The following is a 27,915-nucleotide window of genomic DNA, read 5'->3' as shown; positions in this document are numbered from 1 at the left end:
CAAATTGTGTAAAAAAAAAAATAAAAAATACTGATCACTTCCCCAAAGTAGTACAATGTTACTATGGTAACATTGCACTACTTTGGTCAAAGTAAAATATGAAAAAAAAATCTTAAAAAAAATAAAAAAAAATGTAATAAAAAATTAAATATAATAAAAAAAAAAAAAAAAAAATATATATATATATATATTTTTCATACCGTCACCAGTCAGTGTCCCTGTTCACCGCCATGCCAGTTATATATATTAATACCTCCTGCGCTTCAGATGAAGAAAAACCTACACTAAGCTGCCAACACCCTCCTTTAAACCAAAAAGTACGTATATAGACAAGAAAAATTGGTGTGGCGCTAAGGCAAATAACACTAATCCCACATATCATATAAAATATATAATATATATACATAAACAGATGATTATATATAGTCATGCATAAAACCTCTAACATAACCCCCAACTGGGGCACGTGAATAGATGCTAGTGATGGTGACACAAAACACCATGCAAAGGAATGTAAAATTCCTACAAGTGACAGAGGTGCATAAATTACAGTCCAGTACACACAAAGACTGTGATCCTTGAACAAGCGTGAAAGTGCCACTGGTGTCACTGGTGTCACAATCCAGAAATGGTAAGAGTGCCTCCTCACCTCCCCGCACTGACCACAAGGGCCAATACGCCTTTGCACCTTATAGGTGTAATCCTCGAGTGCCAGCCGGTAAGGTCCACACTGGATGCTACCTCAGACGCTGTAATCCCAAATGCCAACTCCAGCTGCTATATAGTGGTGGTATTAGACCACCAGATGATGCTCAGAGACATAAGAAGAGACTTGCCATAGCGTGATACCGCAATATTTATTGATAAGATTGTAAACAAATAGAATGCCCACTCACATGTCCATAATAAGAATACAGCCTTAAAATGATCCTCCTGTATCCTCGTGCTATGGGTGTACCCGGAGTCCCAATATGGCGCGTGCGTCGGAAGTGACGTCACCGCGTACCGGAAGTGTCGTCAGGGCGTACCAAACTTCTGGATTGTGACACCAGTGACACCAGTGGCACTTTCACGCTTGTTCAAGGATCACAGTCTTTGTGTGTAGTGGACTGTAATTTATGCACCTCTGTCACTTGTAGGAATTTTACATTCCTTTGCATGGTGTTTTGTGTCACCATCACTAGCATCTATTCACGTGCCCCAGTTGGGGGTTATGTTAGAGGTTTTATGCATGACTATATATAATCATCTGTTTATGTATATATATTATATATTATATATTTTATATGATATGTGGGATTAGTGTTATTTGCCTTAGCGCCACACCAATTTTTCTTGTCCATGCCAGTTATATGATGACTCTGTACTGCACTGGTGACAGTATGTAAAAAAAAAAAAATAGTGAAAATAATTTTTTTAATTTTTTAATTTTCCGAAAAATTATGACAAAAAAATACAACTTCAAAAAACTCGCCATGCCTCTTATGAAGTACGTCGGACTGTCTACTCTGCAAAAAGGGGTCATTTAGGGGATATCTGTACTGTTCTGACATTCTTGGACCTCAAGAAATTAGATTGGCCGTCAGTACTTCAGGATTGATTAATATTCAGATATATACCATAGTTTGTGAACTCTATAACTTTCCTACAAACTAAAAAATACATCCTAATTTGGGTTATTTTCACCAAAGACATGTAGCAGAATACATCTCGGCCTAAATTTATGAAGAACAATTATTTATTTGTAAACTTTTATAACAGAAACAAAGAAAAATGTGGTTTTTTTTCAAAATTTTTGGTCTTTTTTTGTTAATTTAGCAAAAAATAAAAACCCCAGCGGTGATTAAATACCACCAAAAGAAAGCTCTAGTTGTGTGAAGAAAATGATAAAATTTTAGTTTGGGTACAATGTTGTATGACCGCGCAATTGTCATTCAAAGTGTGAGAGCGCTGAAACCTGAAAAATGGCCTGGGCAGGAAGGTGTAAAATTGCACGGTATTGAAACGGTTAAAGAATTGAGCTCTGTCATTTCAAAGCCATTGTTTCTAATTTTTAGGGACTCTTTAATGACTGGCATAGTACCACTGGATTGGCATAAGGTCAATGTGGTGCCAATATTTAAAAAGGGGTCAAAATCTTTACCAGTAATTACAGACCTGTTAGTTTAACTTCTATAGTTGAGAATATACTGGAGAGTTTAATAAAAGACCACATAGATGAGTTCTTGCTGGAAAAAAATATTTTAAGCAACAGACGGCATGGATTCATGAAAGACAGAAGTTGTCAAACAAATCTGATTTCTTTTTATGAGGAGGTGAGCAAAACCTTGGACAGAGGGGTGGCGGTGGTCTTGGTATACTTGGATTTTGCAAAAGCGTTTGACACAGTTCCCCACACACAGCTAATGTGTAAGGTAAAGTCTACGGGCTTGGAAAAATCTGTATGTAAATGGATAGAAAACTGGCTAAAAGATGGTATTCAGACAGTAGTGGTTAATGATTCATACTCTGAATGGTCTGGGGTTATCAGTGGTGTACCCCAGGGTTCAGTGTTGGGATCCTTACTTTTTAATATATTTATAAACGATATAGGGTCTGAGATTGAAAATCCAATTTCAGTCTTTGCAGATGACACCGAGCTGTGCAGTGGAATAATCTCCTTACAGGATGTCTTCAATTTACAAGCCGACCTGAATGCACTGTTTAATTGGGCAACTATGTGGCAAATGAGATTTAATGTTGATAAATGTAAGGTTCTGCACTTGGGGGTTAAGAATATGCATCATACATACTAGGGGGAGAACAACTGAGGGAATCAATGGTGGAGAAGGATCTGGGAGTTCTGGTAGATCACAAGCTTAATAATGGCATGCAATGCCAAGCTGTGGCTTCTAAAGTGAGCAAAATTCTCTCTTGTATTAAAAGAGGTATAGACTCCAGAGAGAGAGATATCATATTACCCCGGTACAAATCATTAGTATTGCCTCATCTGGAATATGCAGTTGAGTTTTGGGCACCAATTCACAAAAAGAACATTGGGGAACTGGAGAAAGTACAGAGAAGGGCAACTAAACTGATAAGAGGCATGGAGGAGCTCAGCTATGAGGAAAGATTAGAGGAACTGAATGTATTCTCTCTTGAGAAGAGGAGATTAAGGGGGGATATGATCAACATGTATAAATCCATCAGTGGTTCATATAGTGAACTCGGTGTAGAGCTATTCACCCTGATGCCATCAAAGAGAACACGGGGGCACCCTTTACGCCTGGAGGAAAAGAAATTTAATCTCCAAACACAGAAAGGTTTTTTCACAGTGAGGGCTGTGAAAATGTGGAATAGACTCCCTCAAGAGTTGGTTCTGGCCAGCTCAGTGGATTGCTTCAAAAAAGGCCTGGATTGTTTCTTAGATACACAGAATATAACTGGATACTAACATTTATAGGTAAAGTTTATCCAGGGAATATCCGATCGCCTCTCGGGGGACCAGGAGGGAATTTTTTTCCCTTCAGGTGCAAATTGGATCATGCTGTGCTGGGTTTTTTTTTTGCCTTCCTCTGGATCAACTGTGGGTATAGGATTATAACTTTTTTTTTTTTCCATGGTTGAACTGGATGGACTTTTGTCTTTTTTTCAGCCTGAGTAACTATGTAACTATGTTACTTTTGCAGGTATAGCTATGTAAAACTTTAAAAATAAGGGAATATAAGTGAATTAGAATGTGTGTGTGTATATATCTATATATGTATGTATGTATGTATGGATACCCCCCAGCCAGAGTACTAGGTGTCATTCTAGACTCCAATTTGTCTTTCCAGCCCATGATCCAATCGCTGACAAATTCATGCAGACTCCACCTCCGCAACATCTCCAAAATACGCACGTTCCTAACTCCTGAAACTACAAAGCAACTCATTCACTCCCTTATCTCCCGACTTGACTACTGTAACTCCCTCCTCGCCGGCCTAACCCAACACAGGCTATCCCCGCTTCAGTCTATCCTGAATTCTGCAGCCAGACTCATCCACCTTACCAACCACTCCATATCCGCCTCCCCCCTCTGCCAACCCCTCCACTGGCTTCCGATTGCCCAACGCATAAAATTCAAAATATTAACATTGACGTACAAAGCTGTACATAATACTGCCCCAAACTACATCACCGACCTGATATCCATCTACCACCCAAAACGCACGCTCCACTCCTCACAAGACCTCGTACTCTCCAGTTCCCTGGTCTCCTCCTCCCATGCCCGTCTCCAGGACTTCTCCAGAGCTTCCCCCATCCTCTGGAACTCACTACCCAACCATCAGACTGTCACCTTCCCTCCTCACCTTTAGGCGCACCCTGAAAACCCATCTCTTCAGAGAAGCCTACCCCGCCCTCACCTTATTGCTGATCTCCTCCACTCTTCCAACCACTCCATCCCCCACAGCTATTTCCTCCTGTACCACTCTCCCCTCCCTCCTAGATTGTAAGCTCCAAAGGAGCAGGGCCCTTGAACCCCTTGTGTATTGTATTGTTACTGTACTGTCTCGTATTATAATGTACAGCACTGAGCAAACCGTTGGCGCTATATAAATACTGTATAATAATATATATATATATATATATATATATATACACATATATCGTAAAGTGTCTGTGTACACCAATACATATGTAACACTTGAATAATGGTGGTAACAGGCTCCTCCTAATACCAAAAAAAAATCACAAAGAATAAAATAAATGTATAAAGCAGCAGCTAGTGGGTACCACCTAAATCTATAAATATATGCCTAAATTAAGATTATTGTATGCAAATAAATATTTAAAGCACTGTGATCAGTGTTTTAATTTGTTTGCATACAATAATCAGTTTAGTCATATGATATTTGTTATATATATGATATATATTTAGGTGGTACTGGGGGGTGGGGGTGTCGGGCAACAGTCAGTTGCCTGACTTATTATGCTGGCATTGGATTCAGCACTGAAGTCACTGACCCAAAAGAAGTTTGCAGATCAGTCTGAGAAAGTCAGAAGTCATTGTGTACAGTGTACCTGTTCTAGGTCAGGGATTCAATGTATTGCACCAAAAAAGCAAACCGCATTCATTTCCAGGAGAGATCAGCAATAACAGCCTCAATGGTTGTTTCACGACAAGTTTCTTTTATATAGGCCACCAGCTCAGCCTTGCAGGGCTTAGTGATATTGTACTAAATTAAAATAGACAGAGCTGGTTTCCATTTTCTTGTTTTGATTTGTTAAACAATTATTGGCTCATGAAAATGGTACTTTTTTTTTTTTATGAAATCTTGTCCACTAATATAATGGAATAATGATTCTTTTTTGGCATTCCAGAGTATGTGTGCAGTGTTGTCTACCCCGGGATACTCTCTTTAAGATGGATGTTCTCTTCTGGACGCCTGTCGCTTGCAGGGATGACTTCACTGCAGAAAAGATAGCCATGCATGTCCAGAGCATCTCCCACTGGGCCCCTGCTAACATTGGGCCCTACAGCCAAGCTGTGCGGGTAAGGAAAGCTTGGATTATTGGTGACACACTTGAACTTTCAAAGCGCCCAATGTTTTTCCATGAGTAATGTACACCTAGTTCCATAGCTGACAGTGGTGAGGCTGAGACATGAGATGGTGACGACAAGCGGCGTGCAGTCTAGTGACAAAGCTAGTACAGTATACAGTATAGTAGAGCTTATCTCTGTCACCTCAGGGGCCTCTCTGCCAGTCATGTGAAGCTGCAAGAAACTGTGCATCAAAACAGATCTTGTCAAGTAATTTTGATAGGAACTCCTAAAATGAGCGTTAAATGAATTTTAAATTAGATATGTTTTGGAACTTGCACATGTTTAATACCAGTGATGTTTGCACCGTTTGATTGTAGCAGATTGGTCAGTTTGAGATCCCCTTTGCCAGTAATTGGCCCAATCAGTGTAAGCTTCGATAAGATGAAAAATCCACATATACCAGGCTGTACACTCATTGGACCACCATTTGATTTTTAGTTTTATTACAAATGTTTAGTTATATTTGTAATGATTAGTTATATGTAAGAGAGGTTTATTGTTTTAAAAGGCTCACTCACTGTTTTCCAATATTAGCAATTAGGAACTGTGTACTATCCAGCTTGTGTTGTGAGAGATACCTATTGTTTACTGATTCCAGCTTTCTATGATTATTAAGTTTTTTCACCGGATCACTCATGTTGAAATGTAAGAAAAAACCAATAGTCCTTTTTAGATCTGGTAGAGCAGTTTTTTTTTTCCCCAGAGATCAAACTACCACACTCTGCTAAGGAAAGTAAATGCAGTTTCCACCAGGAATAGGGCAAAATGTATTTAAAAAGCTGTCCTGAGCTAGCACAACTCTGTGACCGAGATGTATATAAAAGTAAATGTCAGCATTCCCCCTAGCACCATCACCACCTAGAGAGCGAGCTATTGGAATGCAACATGCTCCAAGCAAGCTCATTGTCTGTTCAGGAACTTAGAGGACTGGAAAGTGCAGTGCTACAATGCCACCTAGTGTCCAAATTCACTTCTTACACTCCATGTTGGATATGAGAAAAGGTTGATAGATTGGAAGAAAGTCTGCAGGATGTGACAGCCTTGGGTAGAAACTGTCCCTTCGGCATCAGTCAGTCAGACATTGTGCCCTTTAGCTGATGCATTTGCAGCTCCTTGGAATTAGGGGGATTAGAGATAGGTGCTTAATGCGGGGTGATGGGGTTTGTCACTATTTCCAGTGTCCTGGAAGGAGACCCTGGCGGGCAGGTCACAGAAGGCACCTTGGCAGAAGTAATGACCCTTTCTGTGCCCCCCCTCCTCTGTGAGACATGTTTGTAATGTTCAAGATACCGAAAGAAATAAAACATACCCTCTTTGACCACTTCAGTTATGTAGAAGTCATTCAGAAGAATGCAGTAGGACTCGCATTACATTATTATTACTTATTTTGAAGATTTTTGCATTGTAGTATTATATATACTGCAGTAAAACTGTCAGCACTGATATAGAGTGTGAATCAATTTTAGCTGTTTGTCCTCAGTATTTTAAATATTTGCTGAAATGCATCTAAGTGGTACCATTCTATGTGTACAAAGTTTAGTTGATATGCGATTGCTTTTTAGGCAGTTAAATATGTCAAGCTAGTCTTATATGCTATTAACCTGATGGGGACAGTAAAAAAAATAACTGAACTGTTTGGCTTGAAGTAGGTGACTGATCTATATATTGATGTGGAAATGTGCCCAACCTCAAAATCTGGATCCAGGATCCATTGTTGCTGCAGCTGTTTGTTGCTAAACAGATGGTTCTGATGTGAATAGTAGTAAATGACATTCAAAATGGTCTGTTACTTTTGTAATCTCTTCCTGTATTGGCATCTTAAAGAGATTTTTTTTTAGCTAGTCTGTAGACATTCTGCAATTTAGCATCACCAAAATGATCAGAGATTCCTTTGCAGAAGGAGGAGACGTCTTCCTGGATTATTCATTTATTACAGCTTTTTGGTCACTATACAATCTTTCTACTCCTGTCTACATGTAATTGTATGAAGACTGCGAGCTGTTCAGGGCTCATACTTCTTCTCTTTTATGTTGCTTGTTGAATATTTTTGAGTTGTGCCTGTGTAAAGCAATACATATCCTTTCTCCTGGAGTTGCACCCAGTGAAGCACTTCAGGGGAGGGATGCACAGCCCAGTTTGTGGGGGGGGGGATTTTAAATTTATTTTTCTGAGCGACTGACTCTGACCTTGATAGCATTCGCAAAGCGGAGCTCGGGCAGGAAAAAAAGAGGGTAATCAGCGTGCCATGGACAAAGCGGAGGTGACAGCGCTGCCTGCCCTGCACAGCACATCCACTACGGGGGCATTCAGCATTCAGACAGGCAAACACAGCACGACTGAGCACCACCCAACAGCGCACACATAGCGAGTGTTACTTCCACCTGAGCAGCTGACACTGTCCACAGATGAGTTCAGATTTAATATATGGGACAGGTGCCACTCTGTAGATGTACACATTGTTTAATATGATACATTTATGCATGTGTTTTATATGTGTGTGAGTATATATGTAGGATGTATTATTTATATATATTTATATATATATATATATATATATATATATATATATCACATACAAACAGCATATATGTTCGCAACAACTTGAGAATGTTCAGCGTCAGTTATGGATCCATGATCATACATAACTTTATTTGGAAATTTGGTCTTACATTTGCTGCAAATTTTGAAGATGTTTCCTGATTGCATGCTTATCTGTGAATAAAGGAGACTGCTCAGCATTGAAAGTGGAACAGTCAGATGTGAGAAAGTTTTTGTTTCTTTCAGTCTGTCTTTCACCATAATGTGCCCCATTGCTATAGAATACTAAGATGGATGAGTGAACGTTCCTTAACGTAAAGCCTTTAAATGTGGACTTTTTTTTTTTTTCTTTAACAGTTTGTGAGTTTTGCTTTGCATGGCACTTTGAGAGCGCAGTAGAATGCTGTTGTAGCTAATTTCAAAGATAAGGCCGATGGAGTAAGAATTTTTTAAGGTTTATAAGATCATCAAATTTAAAATTTTCTCACCTACGTTTAAGATCTTATTTTTGCTAAATTTGATAAATGGTGAACTGACTCCAAAAGTGGCATAAATAAATGAAAATGTAGTGGGGAATTTTCCTCAAAACAGGAAACAGAGCTCACGACAAGATGTGGAGGCCCATGCTTTCATATTAACCACCTTTCAGCAACACTGGGAACTGTGCTAGGCCTTACTACGTGTCAACAGATGGCATATGCATCACTATTGTAGAAGAAGGTAGAACCAAAGTGCTTTGGATTCATATATAGGGTCTTGTATGGATCCAGAAATCTCCTGTGAATATATTCAAACTTTATTAGAGTGCAGTACATTAGTTCACCACTTTCACAGTGGAGAAAAATACTGGCAAACTCATTAAATCTAAATTTCACCAGAAAATTTGGTTTATAAAACTGCTTAGAGGTTTAAACTGCAATAACATGCTGCAAAGATAGCAAGAGTGGATGGGAAACTAAAGTTTGTAACAAAGATAAATGGAAGCACGTTGAAAAACAGATTTTTAGTGCTTTATAAATATAGCCCCCTGAATGTAGGTCCAATTCCTTTTTTCAGTACTAAAATAAACCTAGTAAAGTTGCAAATATAATCACCATTAAGCCTGCATATTCATATCAGATGATTGCAATAAAGGTATATTTGGTTATGGGTGTGTCCAATTTGTTCTTTGAAATTTGTTCTTAAGCCTGGGTTCACACTGATGCAGTCCAGAATTTGCAGCGTTTTCTGTGCGAATTCCGCACCGCATCAGAATCACACCCCGTTCATGCAAACCGCTGTGGGTGTGTATGTTAAGTTAACAACCCCCCCGAAATCCGTCTGGAAAACGCAATGCGATGTGCAGAATCGGATCACATAGGTGTGAATAGCCATGCGATCCGATTCTAGTGTGGACCCAAAAAAGGGTCCTGCACCTTTTTGATGCGGATGCCGTGTGATTTGAGCCATAAATAATGTTTGGCTCAAATCGCACCGCACACAATTCGCATGTGATTTGCACAGGCATGTGGTGCGGTTCCTATGCGAATCACATGCGCTGTACCGCACCGCATGAGTGTGAACCTAGCCTAAAACACATGCAGGGAAGGTGGATTGCAGGCAAGCGGTTTCATTTGTTATAGGCCTAACTTGGATATTGCAGTTCATGCATTTGTTGCTTAGTGCTGCCACAGTGTGTGTGTGTGTTTTATATGGCTATAGAAATTCTGAGGATCCTCTGCACACTGGTATATACCCTTTCAAGCAGACTATGCAATAAATAGGGATATTTGGTTCACACATATTGCAATACATGCTTAAGCTGGCCAACTGCGTCAAAGTAATCCCTCTATGGCCAGTCCTACTCTGCCCTGCCTACGCTAATGATACTGTGGATACAATGCTAGCATAAGGGAAAAGACACAATGGGGAGAGCTACAAGGTTCAGGTCTGGCTACTGACCCAACAATACAACAAACGAGATCCCTGTGCTCAAATCCCAACAGCTAGTGCATGCATATATTTTTATATGGCTATAGAACCCCTCTCTGACTTTTAACATCCTTATAGTTCACACCATAGATAGATAGATAGGGTTTATGGATGTTTTTTTCGGATTTATTGTTGTTCTTCCCAATTTGTGGGTATATTACTAGGGGTTGCATGAAGCTATGTTTGTAAAGTACTTTGCATCTGTGTCCACTGTTGTAAGTAAACCTCCCTGCAGGGACTTCCTTTATTAGTCTAATTACTGACAGGATTATCACACACTATGTGATAAGAGGGTCCCTAATCCTGTTAGAGAACCAATTTGGCCAGTTACAGCCTTCATTGATTTGGGCTTCAGCCAGGGTCAGAGGTCACAACTCCAGGGGCAGTCACTTATATGTTGATCCTACCTCATCATAGCTACTTAACAGTGGTCTGTTTGCTGCTATACAGGTGGAAGGCCAGGAACTCCTATTCCTCACTGTTAGCAAGTTCAGCGTCTTCTTTCTGCTTGTTGCAGGGGTGTGTATACATGGGCAGATCCATTAAATGAAAAGATGCCTATCATCCAGGACCCAGTGAGAACTAGATACATACAGCAGGGAGTGGATATGTTTACCTATTGTCCACTGGATTCTGCTGTGTTTTCTCCACACTATGTCTGCATTTTATGATTAATATACAAATGCAGCCCATGGTGTAGAGTCTTCAGTTCAGCATGGAATTCTGCTGGCTTGATGCTGCAACAGATGAAAGTTTGTGATTGCAGGAGGATGGCCACGTGTCTTTGACAGGTTACATGACCAGGCTTTGCTCCTCATAGCTTTTTTTTTTGTTCTTGTTGTCATTCATTGGAAATTCATCGTAAAGCATATTACTAATACCACACTACTGTTGTATTTTTGGGCCCACAGGGTACGTATTTATCTGACTCCGCTTCCAAATCTTTACTCTTTCTTTACTGTGAGATGTTTTATTAACATGTCCAATGTCATTTAAACAAAAAAATTTCAAAGGCTTTAGTACTGAATTTAATATTTTTCAAGTATACTGGAAGATTTTTTTCTTAATGCAAAAGTGTTCATTTTTTTATTGTTGTCTTCCACCTTATGTAAGGAGTTTTAACCTCTTGAACTACAGAAGGTTTCACCCCTTCATGACCAGGGCATTTTTTATTATTCAACAGCTATTTTAGCTGGCATATGCTCGGTCATACAACACTGTATGCAAATTAAATTTATATCATTTTTTTCACACAAACTTTCTTTTGGTTGTATTTGATCACCATTGGGTTTTTTTATGTTTTATTATATAAGCGAAAAAAGACCAAAAATTTTGGAAAAAAATTCTGTTATAAAACATATCTAATAAAAGAAAAAAAGAACATTAATTTCTTCATATATTTAGGCCAAAATATAATCTGCTACATGTCTTTTGTAAAACTTAAAAATCCAAATAAGTGTATATTATCTGGTTTGTATGAAAGTTCTAGCTTCAACAAACTATGGTATATATAGTATACTGGAATTTGCACAGTGATAGACGCTGTACCTGTAATTGCACTGATCAGCAACTTGTAGTGTGACTGTGATAGTGTGGTGGGCAATCTGGCACTAACAGACACTGGCTGGGTGGGACATTAAAGTGATACTAAAGGCTTTAATTTTTTTTTTTTTTGTAATAGCAAACACATCATACTTATCTGCTCTGTGCAGTGGTTTTGCACAGAGCAGCCCAGATCCTCCTATTCTCAGGTCCCACACTGACGCTCCTGGCCCTTCCCTCTTGCTGGGTGCCCGCACAGCAAGCAGCTTGCTATGGGGGCACCCGCTGCTCCGTGTGTCCATTTAGACATGGAGCCATGGCACGGCCCCGCCCCTTCTCAGTTCTCATTGGATCACTGGCGGTGATTGGCAGCAGCGTGAGCCAATGGATCCTGCTGCTGTCTCAGCCAGTGATGAGAGGGAGTCCCTGGATAGCTGAGACTCCAGTGCACATCGCTGGATCAAGAGGGGGCTTAGGTAATTATATGGGGGGCTGGGGGGGATGCTGCACAGAGTAGGATTTTTATCTTTATGCATAGAATGCATGAAGGTAAAAAAAACATTGAGCCTTTACAACCACTTTAACTGGCACTGACATATCTAATGACACTAATACAGTGATCAGCTATAATACTGTACACTGTAGTAATGACACTGGCTGAGTGGTTAACATCAAGGGGCAATGAAGGAGTTAACTGTGTGCCTAACAAGTGTAATGTGTTCTGCTTTTACTCACAAATATGGCTGTATTTTCTTCCTGCTTTTCAGGGTGTTTAAACAGCCAGATTGCTGTTCTGGTTGCACAAACTTCTGTGTGTTTGTAAACACAGAACTCAGTGCTGTGATTGGACACAGCTGATTTGCAGGTTTCAAACAAAATCATTAGCTGAGACCTACTGACAAACTCATGCTGTGTCCACTCACAGCACAGGTCAACAAGGGGCATGTGCAACCGCACCCAGCGACGTACGGGTACATTGCCTAGCCTGGCTTTGCTGCCCGCTGCAGTACATGTACTGTGGGTTGGGCGGCAAGCAGTTAATTAAGAAAATGGAAGACCTTGTGTCAAGGGCTAGGTACCACCTCAATCTTCTTTCTAGACTTATGCGATGAAGGAAACAATGTTTACAACAGATATTTCAAACTGATGTTTTATGGGATGCAGGTGGCCCTCTCACTTGCAGGTCCTGCTGGTTCACAGAGCTGCAGTGCAGCCGGCAGGAGTACAGGAGGCAATGCTAATGCCACCTGAATTACTTTTTTTGTCTTCAAAGTTAGATTACTTTTTTGAATAGGAATACCTCAAATCAACTGTGATTGTAGCAGGTAGCTCACAGTTGCAGTGCATGCCCATTTATTTGATTATATTGTGTTTGCCGCAGGTACTGCGGGGGGATAATTATTGATATGCCGTGCAGAAAGCATTGCGTCTGCAATGTGTACAACCCCATCTAACTACCTTTGCAGCTTAATATGGAAAGTAATACGAGGGGGGTGGTAAAAACATGGATAAACCACCTGTTTTTACCACTCCCCCCACCCCACCCAACTGCAGGTGTAAACTAATCTCAAGTTTAAATCAACAAAGCCACAGCTGTTCCCTGTTTGATTTTAAAGAAATAGGGTCTCATTCTTACCTTATTACTATTCAGTGCCATCAACTCGAGTCCAAGTCCTAGTGACTTGAAAAATAAGAGCTCTAAAAAGAAGTCTGCTTTGTGATAGTGTACAAATAAAAAGTGCGCTAATTATTCACAAAACATGCAAGGATAAATAATAAAAATATAAATAAATTCATAAATATAAACATAAGTCCAGCCAGCATAACAGTGATAGTCCAATATCAACTTAATGTCAATCTTGAAAACAAACACCCATGTGCAAATCTGACACCAGATGAAATGAATACACTCACCAGAGCTATATGCTGATTATATTATAAACCAGCATGATAGCATTTTGCTCTGGGAGCGATGATCTGCAGGATATCCCAGTAGAGGAACAGCAACCAATAGTGATCCAATCAGCACATATGGAACAGCTAGGCAGCACATATGGAACAGCTAGGCAGCAAATGATCTTCCAATAACATGGGCAAAGCTCGAGGAATAGGAAGAGATATGATGGTGCAGTACGTTTAAAACCAGTAAAATTTTATTAATAAAGTATTGCACTCACAAAGAAGGTGTCTAGCTGACACCAGCAATGACAACCTCTAAAATGCCACATCCACAAGGGAAAAACCAAGGAACGAACCTCCTGCACAGCGATCAACACAGCCGACAGCTGGGAGGAACGTTCCAACGTCACGTCCACTAGGCCAGGCCCAACGCATTTCGTCATTGCTCCCAGAGCAAAATGCTATCATGCTGGTTTATAATATAATCAGCATATAGCTCTGGTGAGTGTATTCATTTCATCTGGTGTCGGATTTGCACATGGGTGTTTGTTTTCAAGATTGACATTAAGTTGATATTGGACTATCACTGTTATGGTGGCTGGACGTATGTTTATATTTATGAATTTATTTATTTTTATTAATTATCCTTGCATGTTTTGTGAATAATTAGCGCACTTTTTATTTGTACACCATTTTACCTTTTTTGGTTAGAGGTGCTGCTTATTATTTGATTTATTTTGCATTTTCTGTGGCGCTTATATCTGCTACAATCTGCTTTGTGATAGTCTTGTGAGATCCTCCAGTGTCATCCCCACAGCTGTGGTCAATGTGTCCAACCACCCAGTAGTAGGTCTCCTTCTTCACCTGGTTCCTTTGATCTTCTCAAACATTATTTCCTTCTCCAGTGATCTCTTCCTTCTGATAGTGTGATCAAAAAAGGACCGTCACAACTTCATCATTTGGGATTCTAGTGACATTGCTGGTGTGATCCCTTCCAAAATTGATATATTAGTTTTACAGGCTGTCCATGGCACGCATAAAATCCTTCTTCAGCACCAAAGCTCAAATGAGTCGATCTTCTTTCTATCTTGTTTCCGTAGTGTCCAGCTTTCATAACTGTGATTGACAGCTGAGAAAATGAGAGCATAGACAAGTCTAATCTTTGTTTTCACACCCCCGTGACATCGGGTGCGACTTGGCGTGCGATTTGCATGCCAATGCGACTTGCAAATCGTATTCCATGTCGCACCCTATTGTCCGCTATTAGAGCGGTCATATCGGCGCGGTTCTGACTTGGTTGGAGCCACACCGATTTCTAAAGTAGTGCATGCACTGCTTTTGTTGCAATTTGCATAGACATCTGTGTCAGATGTCTTGCAAATCGCAATGAAATCGGCAGGTCATCCATTTTGAAATCATGCAACCTCACTGTAAATCACACTTTCAAAATCGGCTTTGATGTGACCAGGGGGCTCAGTATAATTTTTTTGCATTTGAAAACTTTGTTGAGTCTTCATTGTGTAGCTATCAAGTGCAGTTGTGTGGAATATTTAATCCCTGCTGGTTGCTTCCTTGTTTGAGAGAGCCTAAGAGATTCTTACCTTTCGACAGGCTAATTACCTCAGCAGATGGGTTTATGACCTCCTTCTGGGGTTAAAAGTGGTGTAAGTTGCAACTATTGCAATCATTTTAATTAACAAAGTGTAATAATCAAACACAGCTGTGCTCAAAGTTTGCATACCCTGGCAGAAATCGCTAAATGTTGGCACTGATATAGAAAATTTGACTGATCATGCCAAAAAACTGTCTTTTATTTAAGGACAGTGATCATATGAAGCCATTTATTATCACATAGTTGTTTGGCTCCTTTTTAAATCATAATAATATTAATAGAAATTACCCAAATGGCCCTGATCAAAAGTTTACATACTCTGGAATGCTTGGTCTTGGTACACACAAACAAGGTAAATGGCAATTAAAGGATACTTTCCCACATCTGTGGCTTTTTAATTGCAGTTAGTGTCTATGCATAAATAGTCAATGCGTTTGTTAGTGGCAGTTTGTCACGTGGATGCTCTGAGCTTACTAGACACTGAGCCATGGGGAGCAGAAAAGAACTGTCAAAAGACCTGCGTAGCAAGGTAATGGAATTTTATAAAGATTGAAAAGGATATAAAAAGACATCCAAATCCTTGAATATGCCAGTCAGTGCAATTACTTATTAAGAAAAGGAAAATTCAGAGATCTCTTAATACCAAGCAAAGGTCAGATAGACCAAGAAAGATTGCAGTCACAACTGCCAGAATAATTGTTTGAGTTACAAAGAAAAACCCACAGGTAACCTCAGGAGAAATACAGGCTGCTCTGGAAAAAGACAGCGTGGTTGTTTCAAGGAGCACAGTATGACAATACTTGAACACAAATGAGCTACATGGTTAAGTTACCAGAAAGAAGCCTTTGCTGTGCCAATGCCACAAACAAATCCACTTACAATATGCCCAACAACACCTTGACACGCCTCACAGCTTCTGGCACATTGTAATCTGAAGTAACAAGACCAAAACAGAGCTTTATGGTCAAAACCATAAGTGCCATGTTTGGAGAGGGGTCAACAAGGCCTATAGCAACAAAAATACCATCCTGACTGTGAAGCATGTTGATGGCTCACTGATGTTTTGGAGGTGTGTGAGCTGTAAAAGTACAGGGAATCTTGTGAAAATTGATGGCAAGATGAATGCAGCATGTTATTAGAAAATACTGGCAGACAATTTGCATTCTTCTGCACGAAAGCTGCACATGGGACACTCTTGAACTTTCCAGAACAATGACCCAAAATAAAAGGCCAAGTTGACCCTCCAGTACTTACAGCAGAAAAAGGTTCTGGAATGGCTATCAGTCTCCTAAACTTAATATCATCACGCTAGTCTAGGGAGATCTCAAATGTGTGGTTCATCCAAGAGGACCAAAGACTTTACATGATCTGGAGGCATTTTGCCAAGATGAATGGGCAGCTATACCACCTGCAAGAATTCGGGACCTCATAGACAAATATTACAAAAGACGCCATGCTGTCATTGATGCTAAAGGGGCCAATATACAGTATTAAGAAAGAAGGGTATGCAGACTTTTGAACAAGGGTTATTTCATTTGTTGTTGCCATGTTCTGTTTCATGATTGTGCCATTCTGTTATGACCTACAGTTGAATATGAATCCATAGGAAATGTAAAAAAAAGTGTTTTGCCTGCTCACTCATGTTTTCTTTAAAAATGGTACATACTGTATACAATTATCCAAGGATATAAAAACTTTTGAGCACAACTGTATGTAGGTGTAGCCTCTGTTGTAAATAACACATAGAATCACTACAATGATTGCTGACTCAGAAGAAAGAGACGGCAAGCATATTTTTACTCCCTCTCCCCCAGTGTCTGTCTCTGACAAGCCTACAGCTGTTTTTGCACATATTGCTCAAAATGGCAAGGAGACTAATCTGTTCCTTTTGGATGATCTAGTGCAGGGGTCTCCAAACTGCAGCGTGAGGGCCAGATGTGGCCCTTTGCTTGCCTTTATCTGGCCCTTGAGGAACTATTCCTTCCACTGATATGAGGTACTATTTCTGCCAATTACACCAAAGACAGGGCACTATTCCTTCCACTGACACCATCAATAGGGTACTATTCCTCCTGCTGACACCATAGATAGTGTACTAATTCTCCCACTAACACCAATAATGTATTTTTTTTTTTTTACTGCCACTGACCACCAAGCCTATGGCATTGTTTGCGCCCACCGATGACAGGGCAGTCTCCCCCCCCCCCCCCTAATATTTAAAGAGCAGTACACCGGCCCTTTGTTTTGAAAGTTTGGAGACCCCTGATCTAGTGAATGAGGAGGTTTAGTCTGCTGCTAACGCCTTGGTTTAAAGTGGACCTTCACTGCATCTGAGCACCACAAACCAAAAGTGCTATATTTACATTTTTAATGTTCAAAGCAACTTACCTCTCCAGCCATATCTCTCTCTGTGCTTTTTTTTTTTTTGCTGAGAAATCACTTTGAGAAACACCCCCTAGCATTTCTAGCTGTGGCCAGCTTGAGTAAGGGCAGATGATTCATGTAGCATTGTACTTCCTGGAATCAATCTGCCCTTATCTCAGGCATACAGGCAGGAGGCTGTGCGAGCTGAAAAAAAACCTCTTCCCCTCCTTAAGACTTCTGGGATGTATGACATCATTTGCCTAGGCCTGGAAACTAGGAATTAACTAAGGAAATGTAAACAAAAACTGTTTAAAACATGTAAATATGATATGCTTTCCTAACTATTTACTAATTCTAGCATCATAAGGATTCAAAATAGTCGACAATACAATCTCATTCCTTATTAATATGGTGCGTATTATGTGTGTGTATATATATATATATATATATATATATATATATATATATATATATATTTATTTATTTATTCATTCAAGAACTGGAGCAACCCGTGTTTAAATTCTCTAAGGTTAACAATCTGGTCCCCAACCCATCAAAACCTTCCCGGTACATTTGCTAACACAATCTGTTTTGAATGGTGATTGACCTTGTCTTGACAAGTTATTTTCTCCCCTCAAATTTGTTGGCCAACAATACTTTATATAGAAAAATATGTTTGGAAGTCATGCATTTTGCCCCACACTACTGTGTTGATGGGCGTGTGGATATGGTGTGCCTCATATCCAGAATAAGTCTCCTCTCTTTACATATGTGGAGGACTCTTTGGCTTGTTGGTCTGTAAAAAAGCACTTACTGTGTATGCCCCTTTAGGTTAACTCTTTGTGGTGCTTCCCTGGACAGCTTTTTTTAAGGATGCCTTTGCAAAAAAAATAACAAAATAACAAAAAAAATCTGAGGCTCAAGCTGGAGAGCCTCCTTTTTCTGGAACTAAACAGAGTTCCCTTTTCTGCATGGCCTCAAAGCCCAAATACAGGGTTTCCAATAGAAAATCGTCAGCACAGTAGTTTAGTGTACAGCAAACCCTGCCTTGCAGCACTGGGGGCCTCAGTTTGAATAGCAGTCAGAACACTACCTGTATAGAGTTTGCATGTTTCCCTATGTGTGCATGGGTTTTCTCTGGGAACTCTGGTTTCCTCCCACACTCCAAAGACATGCTGGTAGATTACCTGGCTCCTGTGTAAATTATCTCTAGTATGTTTATGTATGCATGTGAGGTAGGGACTTTTAGAAGGAGGTCCTTGATGGATAGGGACTGATGTGAATATACAGTATGTAAAGTGCTGTGTAAATTGTCAGTGCTATATAAACACCTTTAAAAATGAAATAATAAAATAAACAGTTGCTGTAACTGCATAACGTGCTATTTGGAGTAAAACTATACAAGACTATCTAGGTGACAACACTGCTGTGGGATTTCACTGCAGAACTTACATAGTCATTTCAGCTGCTGTGAATTTATATGGACTTGTCTACTTCTTATGTTGGCTATACATGGAACGATTTTATATACAATCGTATTGGCGATCCGTTTACTGTCCAGGATAAACCTGTGATCAGAAGATTGATAAGCTTGTTCGATGTGCTATGCATCGCATTATACTCCCAGACCAATCTGAATAAATTTGATGAAATCAATTGGTTTTGCTCAAGGTGTGCAAAGTATGTGTTATAGCTTTAATCATACTGTCCATTCTGTGAAGAATGAATTGATCAGATCATTATCTGTACGGCCGCTATTTGATAGCAAAGGAAAACTTTACTATATCAGACAAACCAGTCTACTGTTCCAGAAATGTTGTGCAGTAGCCCACTCAGTGCTTGAAGAGGATAAGAATCTGCAATGAACTTGCTAAAAATGTTGCCATATATACAGTATAACTGGCCTGGAGATTACTTTTTCATCACAAAAGTGGAATTGTACTTTTAGTCTTTTACCTTGACAGAGAGCCCATTTTTGAATTCTACTTTCTAACTGCAGTGTGTGTTTTGTCCCCTCAATATCTTGGCAATATTAACAGCATCATATGACTGTCAACATGCAGGTAGAGCAGTTATCATTTCTCTCAGTATTCAGAGATATGCCCACGCTCCATTCCAGTGAGGGATGCAGCCAAATGAAGGGGAAATGTTGGTCTCCCTATTGAATATTGGATGTCCTTTGACCCCATGATAAGGGCAGGTGCTTCAGACGTTGCACTGCATTTATATGTTGGCTTCAGGTTATTGAGTATTGACGTGGATCAGAGGTAGTTACAGACAGCTGATCTATAGAGGGTCAGAAAGGAGGGCTGTAAGAGGAAGAAATTAGAGGATTTCTGTCCACCCATAGGGTATTCTCATAGTGTGTGCTGTTACTAATCCCCTCTGTGCTGGAAGCGACTGGAATTGATTGAAAATGTATGCAGATATAAGTTAGAGTCCTGCTGTGCACCTTGACTATTAATGTTTGAGGGAAAACTGATGAATAAAATATAATTGTAAGAAGGTTTCATTAGATGTGTTTATTTCATTGACAACATTGAACTGTATGTATAACGAACTTGTTTCCATGAATAAATTAGAAAGGGCAATATATATCAAAATGGCACATTTGCACAGTATTTTCATAAGTAAATAATCTGATTTGCAACCTTTAAAGTACACCTTTTAGAAAAATGAACTAGTGCCTATGTTATGTTTTTTTCTAAAAGATAGTATTTATATACTTTCACTTTCTTTAAAGCGCTGGAATATCAATTGAAAAGAGAGAAAGTGTTTGCCATTTTTGCCTGTAACTCTAAATCAGTCCTTGGGCACACTGATTTGCCACGCATCAAAAATAAGGTTATCCTTTGTTTGGTGGTCAAGGATCCTGTTCTGGAGTTGGAAAAGTCCTTTTTTCCAATCCCTTGGAAGATCCTCACAACAGATGTTAGCCGTTTGGAATGGGGAGGAGTTTTGGGTGCTTTTCGCATTTCCCGATTAACATTCTGGAACTTCAGTTGATTTGGTTGCCTCCACATTGCTAGACACCCAAACATGGAGGGTGATCCAATTAGGATTCAGCTGGACAAAGCCAGAGCGGTCGTGTACCTCAGCGGTTTTGGAGGGACCAGAAGTATTGCCATGGCAAGAGGTAGAAAGAATTCTGTCCAAGGCAGAACTACAATTTCCAGCCTTGCCCACAGTTTACATTCTAAGCGTGGAGAATTGGCAGGTAGTCTTCCACAGCCATCAACCCCTGAAACCCAAAAGAAACGTCTTTACACCCAGAGGTGTTCCAGAACCTGTGCCACAGGTGGGTGATGTTGGATGTAGACCTCCTGCAGAGATCCACTGGTGGAAACAGTAGATGCTCTGGTGGCTCAATGGGATCAGTACATCCTGACCCATGTCTTCCCTCTTGTGAAACTCCTTTTATTCAGCAAGATTGAGGATGGAGGTCATTCCAGTGTTCCTTATAGCTCAGAACTTGCCCAGGCAGATGTGGTACTCTGACCTCAGACTCCTGGCAGACTATCTTTGGGCTCTTCCAGTTTGTTCAGATCTATTGTCCCAGGGACTGATTTATCATTGTGATTTGCAGTCCCCGACTTTAATGACATAACTGTTGAAGCCTAGCCCTTGAGGAACAAAGACATTTCTAACTCTGTGAAAGTGAAACTATAAAAGGGCGCTTACACTCCCCATAGACACCCCGCACTCAATATACAAATGCCATGAACCAAAATAGCACAAACAATAAATAGCGCTACATGCAGTCCAACACCAATATGGAAATACTGTTTCTGTGCCACCAAATCTTCCCAAAGTGTTTCACCTCCTGTGTCACCACAATGCACCCACCAAAGATCCATGACCCTCTTATTTAAAATAAAAGGTCATAAAGCACTGTTTGCCCCTGATGCTCTCCAATTGCTGTTCCTCACTTTTCCTCCAATCTTCACTTGCCCTATGTACCCGATGTCTCTCCATCAATGTCACTCAAGGACCACAAAGACAAAATCTCTCATTGTGCAGTATTTAATCTTCCTGGGGATGCCACACAGAGAATCGTATAGAGGCTGCTTATCTGGCCAAATCCCTACATTTATTATTTATTTATTTCAGTTACTTCTATATAGCGCCGTCAATTTATGCAGCTCTTTACACATATATATTGTACATTCACATCAGTCCCTAACCCTCAAGGGGTGTACAATCTAAGGTCCCTAACTTACATTCATACATACACATATTAGGGCAATTTAGACAGGATCCAATTAACCTACCAGCATGTCTTTGGAGTGTGGGAGGAAATCGGGGTACCCGGAGGAAACCCACGCAGGCACAGGGAGAACATGCAAACTCCAGGCAGGTGGTGCCATGGCTGGGATTCGAATGACCCTAGTACTGCCAGGCGGAAGTGCTAACCATTTAGCCACTGTGCTGCCAATCATTTCCTGTTTCCGTATTTGGAACACACACCGAGGTCCAGAAAGTGGAACGACGGTGCAGACGCTGAGTGTATTGGTGCTGCGATATTAGACACCACGTTTTGTAAGTGTAACATTTTTAATACTTTTTATTGCCAAGTCTTAATAAATATTGCACAATGAGAGACAAGTGATGATTGGGGGAAACGTGACCCCACATCAGACATGGTAGGCCCATGGACCTGAATCAGCATTTGGCCCATCAATTGGAAGATATTGGCACTTGTGATCTTGTTCCAGTGACCACTAGCTTCTCACTCTTTATTTAGGACTTTTGTACAGGGCTCATATGGCTTTTTCTGTGCGCTTACCCGAGATTGCGTGGGATCTCACTTTGGTTCGAAACTGCTTTCCACTCTTACCCACAAGGTTCCATTTTTTTGTTGCAATCACCTTTGCAAGGTGTGTGTCTAGATTGGCAGCTTTGTAATGTAAATAACCCTTTTCTTGTCACACAGGGACAAGGTGATGTTGAAGCCTAGAGACCCCTTCCTTCCTAAGGGGTTCTGCCTTTCACCTCAACCAGGACATTATTCTTCTTTCCCTCCGCCCATCTCTAGTTCATCAAAAGGAGTTTTTACTCTATTTCCTGGATGAAGTGAATGCTGTGTATTTTCTACCTCGCAGCTGCTGCTTCCTTTAAAAAGAACTCTCTTTTTTAAGTCATCCTTGATGGTCCCCATAAAGGAGAGACAGCAACTCATCCCACCATTTCTCGGTGGCTAAGGCAGATCATTCAAGCTTATGGTCAGGTTCTACCCTTTCGTGTCAAGGTTTACTCTACTAGATCTGTGAGTGCTTTGTGGGCTTTTGGGAATCTGGCTACTGTTTCCCAGATTTGCAAGGCTACCACCTGGTCTTCTGTTTGCACATTCTCCAAGTTTTATCAGGTGAATGTGCAGACTTCATCTGATGCCAGCTTTGGGTGTAAGAGTCCCTCAGGCTACTCTTTGATCTTCAGGCAGCACCCATTTCTGTTGTGTATTTTTTTTGTGGGCGTGTTTTCTTGTTGTTGCCCACCCCTCAATTGGACTACTTTGGACAACCCAATGGTCTCTGAATCCCTGTGTCCCTTAATAAACAGGAAGAAAAATTGGATTTTTGTACTTGCTGTAAAATCCATTGCTTGGAGTTCATTGAGGGACACAGGCCCCCCAGTGTCTATAATACTACTCTTGGTACTGTTTTTCACGAAAATGAGGTAAAAATAGGAGTAGCAGGTGTTTATACCAGGCTGGTCATTTTTTTTTCTTTGCCAGTGTACAAATCCTCCTGTAAGCAGCAGTATTACTCAATATTATCTTCATTCCTTCATCCTACATGAAATTGAATTTATGGAAAGTACAAAAAATCCCATTTTTTTGGGAGGTTTTGGTTAGCGTGAGGAAAGTATAACTCCTGTCTAGTTTTTATTGTCAGTGTTTGGCAGATGTCCCCACACTTTCTGTCTTAGTGACCAAACAGGATCAGAACAGATCATAATGATATGGGCAGAGACAGAAATTAAAAAAAAAAATTAAAAATAAAACAAGGGATGTTGCCCACACCGACTTCTTTTCATTTATTAATTTTTGTGCCCCCATTTGGATAGTTTTTTGCTACTTGCTGTCTCACTGGTCACACATGAAGTGAGGGAAAATCTCTAATGGCTAGAAAAAGCAATTATAATCTGTCAGCAGGTCTAACCCTTTACTGCTCTATCTAAAATATAAAAAAGTAGGGGCTGAAGTGCTTTCAATGTTTTTGTATAAAAATAAGTAGAAATGCAGCAATAACGGGGGAAGGATTTTGCAGCAGGTTTAAGGCTTCACTACATCATTAGTCCTGTATAATTATGAAACATCTTTTAAATTGTAATACATTCAAAAGGATGTACCTCCACTATGACTGCTCCTATAGAGGAAATGTGCATAGGATCCAGATCTGTAATTATGAACAAATCCTTAAATGTATATTTAAAAAATAACAAGCAGTGTAAGTGCCTTAATTTTGATTTGCTTTCAGCTTCTTGCAGTTACTATACAGCAAAGTGCAGAAGCAGCAAAAATGAATCAGTCAGGTGTGTTGCAGGAAGAACAAAGTAAAAAAGAGATGAGCTCATCTGTGCACTGCTTCATCACTTACTGTCCAGTCACAGGGTAGGGATGTGAATATTCCTGTAAGTGAAAAAGAAACTGCAGCAGAGAAAGGTCAGGTCCCTTCTTCTATCAGACTGGGATGTGCTGTGCAACAGAGCTGGGTAAATCCCAGGACTGGACAAAGGAAAAATGTTTGCCAAGTAAAACAGCTCCCATATATGTATTTCATTTGTGTGTTCAGCTGTTTTGTTTGGAATTTGCTTTAGGGGAACACGTATTTTCTGCCCTTGTGTATTGAAAGACATGGTTGAAAAACTTGACATTTTTATCCACAAGGGCTACTGAATTACAAGAGTGTCTATTCCGCTGACAGTTTCATCCATGCCTCCTTCGCTGGTAAAGGCTGCAGAGATGACTGTATCTTACCATGTTGCTTCGTTTCGTGTTTACATTTTCTATTAAGTCATCTGTTCTAAGATATTTTGCAGAATGATTCAGTAACAGTTATATAGTCTGATTTGTCAAGTGATGGTCTTTAGAGACCTGAACAGATGATTGTGTAAAATTGTGCAAGGTTAAAAAGAGCATGTTTAAAATATGTCTTGAAAAGTGATTGTTTTGTTTTTAACTTTGAAAGGTTGGTGGTGGAGTATTCTGTGCTGGACAGATTGCATTGAAGCCATGCACTATGCAGCTGGTCCCTGGAAGAATTCTAGTTGAAAGTCGTCTCTCCTTGCGCCATGTTGAAAGAGTCTTGGATGCCATCGCCCCTGGGACGTCTTTGAGGCATGTGTTGGTTGCTCAGTGCTATGTGACACAGAGCTCCTACATACACACTGCCCTAGAAGCATGGAAAAGGTCATTTAAGCACCAGGTCAGAAGCTTTCCCTAAATTCATGCCGGTTTTCTTTTTTTGCATTTTATTTGTTTTATTTTTAAGTGTCCTTAATATATAACATGATGTATTTCCAGATTCAAAATGCTCTGCATAAACACTTTTGCTAATGTCATAATTATAGTAATCTGCCTTTATGGTATTAATTAATTCAATAACCAGTGACTCACAGGAGGCTGTTAACTAGGAAGAACATACAGCATTGACTGCCAAGGGCTATATGAGAAGTTGAAGATATCACAGGCCTGTAGAAAGCCGGTGTTCCATTTCTAGTCATTTGCTTTTGCATGTGGTTTTTATCTTTAATTTTTTTTATTTGTAAGAGAAGACCAAAAGACCTAAGCTACATTTAAGTAATACAAGTGTCATTCTACTCCTTACCAACATTCAACTGAGACCCTCCCTGTAACTTTAAACATTTTTCAAGGCTAGTTTTGGATAAGTAAGTAATTCAAAGAGAAATCTATTACTTGGGAGCTGGGGAGCAGCCACAAGCATGCTGTGGCAGCAGCTTTAAAGCCAGCAGACATATTTGCCAGGGGGAGCCATTTATAGTCCTTAAATAGTCCTTAAACTAAAGGGGTTATACTAATACCTAAAGGAGAAAGACAGTAGACACATAAAAAATGAAGACCTGGCCTGTAGAGGTTATAACCTCTTCCACCTCACACCTACTCAGTTACGCTTAATGTCCTCAAAAGAATGGATGTTTCCTTCCTCGCCGCCATATTTTTGTGCACATGTGCAATACTGAGATCTGTCTTTCTAGTCCTGAACCTTGCCATGGAAGTGCTGTAAAATTAATACAGCAGTTCAGCTGAGAAAAATAGATACTGCAGTTTGCAAGTGATTTAGATCAGAACTTTCAAGACCCTGCCAGCTATGTGAGTTTACTCAACATGATAAATGCAAGGTGTGACTACAACAGACCTGCTCTATACTTTTCAAGGTATATGATATATGGATTGCTGAAAACATTAAGAGCATATTTCTTTGCAAAATGTTTTGCACCCTACCTGCAGTGACTCGCTCATTGGGCTGTAAGTACTCCTGACGAGTGGGGGTATTTTTTCTTGACTTCTGCAATTTGTTTGGTACCATTAGAAAAGGCATGCATGCTGAAGCCACTGGTGATCCACATATGCAGAACCTTGCTTGCACTATCTTATACTCAGGACCTCAACTGCACTTGGCACAAGATGAGTTGGACACAGGACAAGATAGTACCGCCTGTGTCCCTACAGAACCCAAATCCTTACCATCTTTGGTGATGACCATTTCTTGGCTTTCATTCTTCTGTCTTGTTTAAGAGGTTTTTCCTCTTTTATACAGGGGATTGTAGCATTATTTGTTGCCTCTCCAGAATGGAGAGGACAAAAACACCCACGCCCCTTTTTCCTTTTAGAGGCTGACTCACAGATGCAATTGCTTGGAGAAGAGTGCCCACCAACTGAATTTTATCTTCTAGGATATGACCACATCAAATGTTTTTTGGCATATTACTACCAGCTTTGTCTGATTATTGAAAATCCCTAAGTAGGAATCTGGGGGCCGTTGGTGTTGACACTCAACTTATTGATTGTTTTGTCGAGGTGTCACTTCAACCTTTATGCACAGTGCAAAACTGGACACTAGCTGAGTTATGTCTCAGATGACTCTTCCTTCTGTTCAGATCTACATGGAACTCTAGCTTTCGTGTGGGTCAGCCGAACTACAGTGTAGGAAGGCCTTGTTTCTATCCTTCACAGGAGACTGTCTTTTTGGCTCTTTACTGGACAAAATCATTTGATTCGCAATGAGGAATAAGAGCACACACTTACCCAAGCTACATAAAGTGATGATCAACAGCGCAGGTCAGAATCTTTCTGAATTGCTTAAAAACATTTCTTTTGTTGTTGCAAGTCAAGTTCCAGTTCCTGGACCTACAGGATTTCCGCCATCCCCTCAAGCTCAAGGTGTTCCAAAGTTCCTTGGTAATTCAAGTAATCTAAACTAGCAGATAAAATCAATCACTGCATGAAGGTACACCCCACCAGTTTCTTCCAAGTGTGGGGACATCTGATTTTCTTTGTGAAGATCTGTGAAGTTTGCATAACCAATACCGGAGTGCAGGAGGTTTTGCCTTAGTCTCTCACTTTGATTTTTCTTTTCACATCTTTTGGTGTCTCAGGAACACAGGATGAACCTTCTTTCAGCCATTCAGGGATTGTTAAACCAGGTAATTATCTACCCTGTCCCTTCAACCAAAAGATTTTAAGGTTTTTATTCAAACTTATTTATGGTCCCAAAACCCAAAGGAGGCCTTCACCTTATCTTGGATTAAAGGCTCTTTAAACCTTTTTTGGCCATTAAAAGTTTCTGATGGAATCTATTCAGTCATTATCTCCCTTCATCTTGCAGATTTTTTAGCTTTAATTAACATAAAGGATGTGTAGTTACACATTCTCATCTTCCTATTTCACCAGCAATTTCTTCGCTTCACAGCAGGGGATAACTACTATAACTTTATGGCCCTTCCATTCAGCCTAGCCTTGGCTGCAAAGAGTGTTCACAAAGGCTCTTGCATCAGTTCTGGGTCTTCTTCATCTTAGAGGTATTCCAGCGTGGACTGCCCTCTCTGGCCTTGGACTCCAGTCTGTCAAACACAATGCAAACCTTGGAAGACTTTAGATGGATACTGAGGTTTAAGTCATCTTTAATTCCCTCACATCACTTGGACTACTTGGTCCTTCTTCTGCATACCTTTGGTTTTCCCTATGGAGCTGCATGCAAGTGCTGGGACTGATGGCATCCTCTGAAGCAGTTTGCAATTTTTGATAAATTGCAGTTCAGAACTTTGAAAAGAAACATATTCATGTGTTGTCCTCTGGACAACATAACCCATTTATATCTTCGAGCCAAGCTGTCTATGTCATGGCTTCTGTCCCCAGCATTATTAGAGAGCAGGTTTTCTCTTCCCTTACAATGGAAGATTG

At 40.2% G+C, this 27,915-nt stretch overlaps 1 protein-coding gene across 1 annotated transcript in view; it reads left to right on the top strand.

Moving 5' to 3' along the window:
- DPH6 (diphthamine biosynthesis 6) overlaps positions 1–27,915 on the top strand; it is a 145,019-nt gene that overhangs the window by 98,532 nt on the left and 18,572 nt on the right. The window contains exons 12-13 of the mRNA XM_089671289.1: positions 5,344–5,515; positions 24,683–24,919. Coding sequence (XP_089527415.1) covers positions 5,344–5,515; positions 24,683–24,919 — 409 coding nt within the window. The remainder of the gene's footprint in view (positions 1–5,343; positions 5,516–24,682; positions 24,920–27,915) is intronic.

Source organism: Staurois parvus, unplaced genomic scaffold, assembly GCF_062004578.1.
Source record: "Staurois parvus isolate SC_StPar_1 unplaced genomic scaffold, SC_StPar_1.0 ptg000104l, whole genome shotgun sequence".
NCBI lineage: Eukaryota > Metazoa > Chordata > Amphibia > Anura > Ranidae > Staurois > Staurois parvus.
Note: the sequence above shows the minus strand (reverse complement) of the source record. Positions and strands in the feature narration are given on the sequence as shown.